We start from the raw sequence: 7,209 nt of genomic DNA, 5'->3' as shown, positions 1-7,209 counted from the left end.
GCGGAGTGCAGTTGGACAGCTAGTAGGTTCTGCATTCCGGAGTTTGGCCGGAGTTCTAAGTTAATTCAGACTTTTAGTAGTTTAAGCCCTCCAGATTTTGGTCAACGTTCTGGTAGTTTAATTTCAGAGTTTGGTTGGTCTTCTAGTACTTTAAGCCCTCCACAGTTTGGTGTGAGTTCTAGTAGTTTAAGCGTTCCGGAGTCAGGTCGGAGCTCTAACAGTTTTATCCCTCCGGAAAATGATATCATATATATACCAGCAGAAGAACCTGCACACTCGGTTGAAGAGCTTTTGAAAGATTCTTACAATAACCTTATCAATGGAGTTCTTAATCCCAACTCGGATTCCGACGCTACCCTCGATGGTCATGAAGAAGATCAAGAACAACCTGATCCGTTATCAAGTGTGGAACAGTTTCTTGTTGATTCCCTCTGTAACCTCCACAAAGCTAGTACTACTACTCCCAAGCCAAAGGAATCAAAAGGTACGAGCTCTATATTTAATTTGTTCAAGTTAATCAAAAGAAGTTTCTTTTATCTTTTGTCTTTCTTCTTTCTTTAATGAATGTAGAAAAAAAAAAAAGAAAAAAAAAAGATAGAAAGAATATCCCCGTTAGGTTGGCACCGAATTTTTACTTCCATGCCAAATTCCCCACATGATATTATTAAAACTAAGAAAGAAGATCAAGAATTATAAAGAGAAAAAAAAAAAAAAAAAAAAAAGAAGAAGAAGAAGGAAAACCACTACTTTCCTAGTATTTTATTAGAGTTTGAATTTTTTTCTCTTTTCTCTTTTCCATGACGACCTTTCTTATTAAGAATCACTACTTTCATGTGTGTGAAGGAGGTAAAAAAAGATCGACCGAGGAAATTTCAGCAGAAAGAGAAGGGAAGAAACTTATCAGCCAAAGCCGAGGATGCTACTGAGCTTTTCGATGTTCCAGTTCATTTTGAGTTTGAACCTAAGAATGAGAACTAACTACAGTTCTAGCTTGTTTTTGTTTTGTTTTGTTTTTTTTTGTTTTTTTTAAACTATATTTGCTAGCGAAGGTGACATGATAAAGTCAAGTACCTCCTTAAGGCTATTAATGATTTGGAGCCGGATAATCTGTTGTCCCTATTGCATTTGGGAACTTTCTGGTGACTATATAGAAAACCATGATTTTTAAGATTTTTAATCCTTTTGGAATTTGTTCTTTGTATTAGGGAAAGCAATATTAGGGAAAGTATTTATATTTATAGCTTTAACTTTAAGATGTTTCTTTATTTAGTTTTGAATAACTTACGATTATGTGTCTTGTAATGTTTATTTATATGGAACCCCTTTTATAGTACTCCTTATTAGCAAATTTTCTCTCTAAACCTAATTCGTAGTTGTAGACACTCTACCACACATAAAAAATTGAGTAAAATAAGAAATTGAAGTGTTCTTCTATCATATGTATTATGTAACGAGACATCTAAAAGAGATACGTTCATAGCATTATGTTATTTTATTTTATTTTAAAAAAAAGAATAATAATGGTCATGGGGAATAAATAATAAAGAAAATGATAGTATTCACGAATTCCCGGAGAGATAAAAAATAGAGAGAAACTTGTTAAAAGTCACCAAATCTTTTTAATGGCGTACAATAATTTAATTTGTTTGACATGGTATAAGGTTGAGGTTTCTAGTCCGTCTAAGTCTCGTTCAGTTCGTAGATTTGAGTTTCTAAAATGTGACGTTATGTGAGAATTTTTAACTATAGTAAAAAAAAAGTTAGATGTGAACTTTTGTAAGAGTTTTTAACCGTAACAAAATTAGAATTAAAAACTCGAATTGATGAAATAACAACTTTGTTCAGTTTTACTATCAATGATTTAATTACAAAATGAAATTGACAAAATAATCTTTTTCACTTTTATACTAAACGACCTAACTCGATCATGCAGCGTAGAAAATGACAGCGTTGTGTTTCGAAGTAATTTTGTACAGCTGAAATTTTGACAAGTTATTTTAAAGCTTTCTATCAAATAACTTTCGAAAAGAGCTTGTAGAGTAGAATTTACTTTCGAAAAGAGCTCGTAGAGTAGAATTTATAGCACTTGACAAGAAGCATACAAAGATCACGAAATCAGAAATCTTAGTAATAGATTAATGAATATCAAAGTAATAAGGAGAGTGTCTGCCAGGATCTTGGATCATGTCACTCACGGTCATCCGTTATAAACCCCCTATGTTAGAAATGACTATAAGCTTGTAGATAGCCTGAAAAGGACTATTCCAGACAGATAAATAGCTCGTTCAAGAAGTGTATTTGAACCCTGATTTGTATTTTAATTCAAATTCTTTGTGAAAGAACTATTAACGGAAATTTTTTTAATTCAAATCCAAAAACACTGATAGAATTATGATTTGAGTTTTGATTATATGTACTAAACATACCTAACGTCGAACTATGAATCAGTGAAAATATATATACACACAGATGTAGTACAGTTGCCACTACTATTATACAAGCACGACTGGTTCCAAATATTCTAAAAACCGACCGACAGCTATGAATCAAAAAATGTAGAAACAACGGAAAGGTAATAAAACAGTGTACACATTAAAAAAAAAAACAAAACAAAAACAAAAAGCCGATGCTTCTGTTTTAGCCTCTTTGCAGATTCCCTTCCTCAATGATCCACCTCGTCAGCCAACTTGGATCTCCAGAAAAGGATTTACACGACAAGGGGCTGATCCCGAGATCAGCATCGATCGAGTCATACTCCTTGAGGGCCGCTTCCATCTCTTCTTCGGCAGTCGTAACGTCTATAATGTCAATTGTGTCCATTCGAAGAGCATCAGCATAATGCTTCTCTAGTTCAGTATCGTTTTGGAAAGGCTCCATGGCAGGTCCCTGTACATTCCAACAGTCATCACACATAACACACCAAATCTGATTAAAACACTAAAACAGAATGCACAACAACGTTAAAACAAGTAATATAAGTGAGCAACCATTGATTGCTTTCCTGTAAGAGTAGCTTACCAGTAGCGACAAACAGGCCCAGTACATAGACTAAATGCGTGTGCGCACACAATGAATAACTTGGGTATATGTTAAAAATATGCACCAAAAGCATTGTTATGTGTTTCTACTAAAAATCCTCTGACCTCTATTCCCATTATAACACTGCTTTTTATATGAACAAAAAAAGTACTTTCCAACTTTTGGTTTATTGTTACTGTTAACAAGTGATTCAAATTACCTTGCATAATTCAGCATAGTGCTTATATATCTCACTACTTTCCTCTTGATCACCGCGCAGGCTTCCACCATACCAACCGTTGGCCTCATCTACAATAGTCATTGCCAGATACCTTCAAGCACAAAACAAATATTTAGTGAGCCACTTTCAAATATAGGCAGTTAGCATTTTGGTAGCATGTGAGTGCTTCTTTTTTTTTTTTTTTTTTTTTTTTTTTTTTAACACCTCTGGAAGATATCTTCTTCATTGGCATCGTCACCAGAAGAAGTCCAATACATGTTACGAAAAGAATCAACTCCTCTATCATCCCTGGATTCTCCATTTGTAGCTTCTCCTGAAGTGACTTTTGGGGAAGAAACATTTTCTTCATACTTTCTCTGACCAAATAGCCAATTTGGGCTTTTGAGCTGTATTTCACTGCAAAATGTTGCTTTAGTCAATAATTTGTCATCCACTTCCGCGAGGTAGAAAACAATAAGAAACAAGTAGCATCTGACCAGCCAAGCACGTTAACTCCCTATCTGATTTAAAAATTGTAAATTAACCAAACAAAAGAGTTGAAGCTAAAAGATATGTGGGTGAAAAGGAAGATTGTTTGGTAGTTCTGGTCAGACTAAATTAGTAAGTTTATCACAAATATAGTATCTACCAGAGAGGCACATCTAGGAGGAAGGAAGACATTAGGGAACTGCCTGATAACATTTCTTGAAAGAGCAAACGCGTTATAGACATATATTTTGCACAGCTTCACGACGAAACTCTACCCTGCAAATCTCTAGTTGAAACAGCTAAAAGTTACAAGTTTCCTTGATGTACCAAGAAACTCTCAGGCTTGACTATATATATATATATATTATCAGAAAGCAAAACCAGAGGCAGTTACGTACGCATGTTTACATGGTATGCAGCATGGTGGTAGCAGGAGAATGAAAGTGGGCGCATATGTGTATTTATGTACAGGTTATCAAGCATGCAAACAAGGGATACAGGAAAAAAGCACGTTGAATATTCCAAATAACAAAAAACAAAAGCACAATCATTATAATATATATATCCGCTTGTGGGAGTGAGTAATTACATAGCGTCAGGTGCCACACCAGAACTTCCTGCACCACCACCTGGTCTTCGATTTGGTTCACTGCAGAGCCTTACATCCTTTATTGAAGTGCAAGTCTTTTCAATCAATTTATCAAATGACGTAAACTTCTTCCTCATGAAATCGTCTCTGCAAGCTGGAATAGGGGAAAGAATACCGACACCTCTCGCACGTTTACTGTCTAGCTCTAAACTGCAAAGACAAAAGTAGCTATTTTTTAATATAACGATAAAGAGTTTTCCCCCCTTTTTTTTAAATATTTTTCTTTTCCTGATCTTATCATTTCTGGATATTCTATTTATAAATTCAGCTATGTAGTATATTATGTCATCATAATATAAATGCAGTCATTGATAAAGGCTTTTCAATGTAGGTCTTATAATGGAAAACAGAGTTTAGTACCACTTATCAGGGAAAAGATCATCTCCAATCCCAGAGACGTGAAGATAATAATCAGAATCAAGCTCCCAAAGAGCAGGTTTCCCATCCTGTGGTTTGAAGTAACCCAAAAACCTGGTAACATAGTGGAAACCTTACTTTAAAAGGTATTGTACAAAAGAGAAAAATTAAAAAAATAAAAATAAAAATAAAAAATAAAGACACAAAACACATGTTTTATAGATTTTTTAGATCCTAATACACGTGGTAGCATCAGAAAAATGAAAGCAAGACATCAAAGCAACAAGATATCAAACAGGGATGTGATAAGTACAAATTCATGGCATCTTGCTTTTCACCATCAGTACAAGTATTACTATAGTATCGCTTGATAGACTTCAGAAATTCTCGTGACTGGGTTGTGGCTTTCCATTTTCCCTGCCTCTCATTGAATACCTAAAATTCATGAATCGTGATTAAGCAATGGTTTAGAAATTGAAAACAGACCATAATGTGCAAAATGTAAATTTAAAATAAAAATCATTGAACTGACAGTATAAATATAATGCTTTTGAAAAGATAAAAATAAAGGCATAAGAAGAAACTATATATATGCTCATTTATAGTAGGATAGCACATACAGTATTATGAGCTTCAGAGCCACCATATTGTTGTGCAAGAGCATCACCCATGCTCTGATACATATCCATAAGAGCTGCAGCAGTGCTACTATCAGGATCCACTTTGGGCTTGTCTGTCAAACCCATCGCATGAAGTTGGCGACCTAAAGCAGCAAGACCATAAGCATACTGGGCAACATTTGTACGATCCAAGCAATCAATGCAGTTCGTGCGGAGAACGCCACTTTGAAAACATGGTGCTTCACTATAAGAAATGCTGTCTCTGTTCTGCGGACCGAAATCAGTTTGTTTGTCTCGGTTGGCAGCAGAGTTCAGAGTCTCATTACTGCTTCCAAGCCTTGCAAGATCCCCAGAACTAGCTCTGAGATCTTTAAGAGAAGCATCCCTGCAATAAACGATAAGTAATACCAGAGATGAGTTTAACAATTGATAATATGTTAAGAAATAAAATGCTTACTTCAGAACAAACCTTCTATATGTTGCTCCAACATAACTAGAAGGTGCCTTGTCTATTATGACAATTTCACAGGATTAATTTTTTCTACCAGAAGCACCATTTAATGTCCAAAAACGGAACAGTCAAAAAAAATCTCTCTAAAATACATATATCATTAGTTGATTCAAAGGAAATGCATACCTCCCGGTGCTTGTTCGACTTAATTGATTGGCTCTTCGCTTGACAATGGTAGGTTTACCACTGTAGTAAAAACCTGTCAAATCAAGTGCTTGCCTTGCCACATTACCCAAAACTGCTAATACGTTGGCAGACTTGCTTTGAAAACAACACAGATCAGAACCGTTAGATCAGAGTTGGATATTGTATATGCATGCATAAAATCAATTTCCTATTTATGTTATTGATCAAAAAAATTATTTCCTCAAAAATAATATGCATGGTTACCTCTTTGCGAACTTGTGGAAGTCCCAGTGAATAAATCTAACATGGTTTTCTTCTGGAAGACTTTGGTTCAGATACCCAACAGCATTTGCATACTCACGCCTTAACATCATTTCTCGAGGCCTTTTCTCTACAGTCTACATTTACTAATTGTATTAGGTACAGGACTTGTACAGGAACTGTAGAATCACAAATTACATTTATGATGCGTGGTGTTATTTCAAACAAAAAATTCTATATGTGGAAAAGAATGAGGAAAAATATTTTATTAATTTCAATAATTTACACAAGCCACTAAAGGGTTATATATATACACGAGTTAGATAAATTCATTGGAGAAAAGAACTTATCCCTAATTCTGTTGTTAGCCGATCACCTAGCATTAAGGAAATAGATAATCACATGATCCCTAGCCCTAGCCGGTCATAGGCTTAGTTTGGTAGTGCTGTAGATTTTGAAAAAATTACTTTTAGCTGTGTTGAAGAAAGAAACAGCTGTTATAAAAAGCAACTGAATTTTTGGTAAACTATAATTATAGTAGCTGTGCTGGTTCCAAAATCAATGTAATGACGTTTGGTAAATTATAAAGTTAAATTATTGTGAATAATTAAAAATTACGACTATATTATATTATATTATAATATAATATATATAATTACAATATAATATATATTTATTATTATATTTAATATAATACAAAAAAACTATTATTATATAATATATTATATAATTATGATATAGAATATAATAATATTATTAAAATAATAACTGAAATAATTAAAATAACAATTATATTATATTATACAATAATATAATATATATAATTACAATATAATGTATATTTATTATTATATTTAATATAATACAATAAACTATTATTAAATAATATATTATATAACTATGATATAGAATATAATAATATTATTCAAATGGTTAATATAATTACAATATTATAAAA

General features: G+C 33.3%; 1 protein-coding gene across 1 annotated transcript in view; it reads right to left on the bottom strand.

Moving 5' to 3' along the window:
- Positions 1-2,386: 2,386 nt before the first annotated feature.
- Positions 2,387-7,209, bottom strand: part of LOC21408159 (phosphoinositide phosphatase SAC1) — a 13,333-nt gene continuing 8,510 nt past the window's right edge. Inside the window, exons 8-16 of the mRNA XM_010106187.2 lie at positions 6,255-6,388; positions 5,991-6,125; positions 5,354-5,738; positions 5,047-5,168; positions 4,737-4,847; positions 4,317-4,526; positions 3,464-3,655; positions 3,239-3,350; positions 2,387-2,886 (exon numbers count right to left, since the gene is read on the bottom strand). Of these exons, the coding sequence (XP_010104489.2) occupies positions 2,638-2,886; positions 3,239-3,350; positions 3,464-3,655; positions 4,317-4,526; positions 4,737-4,847; positions 5,047-5,168; positions 5,354-5,738; positions 5,991-6,125; positions 6,255-6,388 (1,650 nt within the window). The 3' untranslated portion in view covers positions 2,387-2,637. The remainder of the gene's footprint in view (positions 2,887-3,238; positions 3,351-3,463; positions 3,656-4,316; positions 4,527-4,736; positions 4,848-5,046; positions 5,169-5,353; positions 5,739-5,990; positions 6,126-6,254; positions 6,389-7,209) is intronic.

The sequence above is a fragment of the Morus notabilis genome, unplaced genomic scaffold (assembly GCF_000414095.1).
Source record: "Morus notabilis unplaced genomic scaffold, ASM41409v2 Scaffold485, whole genome shotgun sequence".
NCBI classification, from domain to species: domain Eukaryota; kingdom Viridiplantae; phylum Streptophyta; class Magnoliopsida; order Rosales; family Moraceae; genus Morus; species Morus notabilis.
The sequence above is the reverse complement of the archived record's forward strand: the minus strand, read 5'-3'. Positions and strand labels throughout refer to the sequence as shown.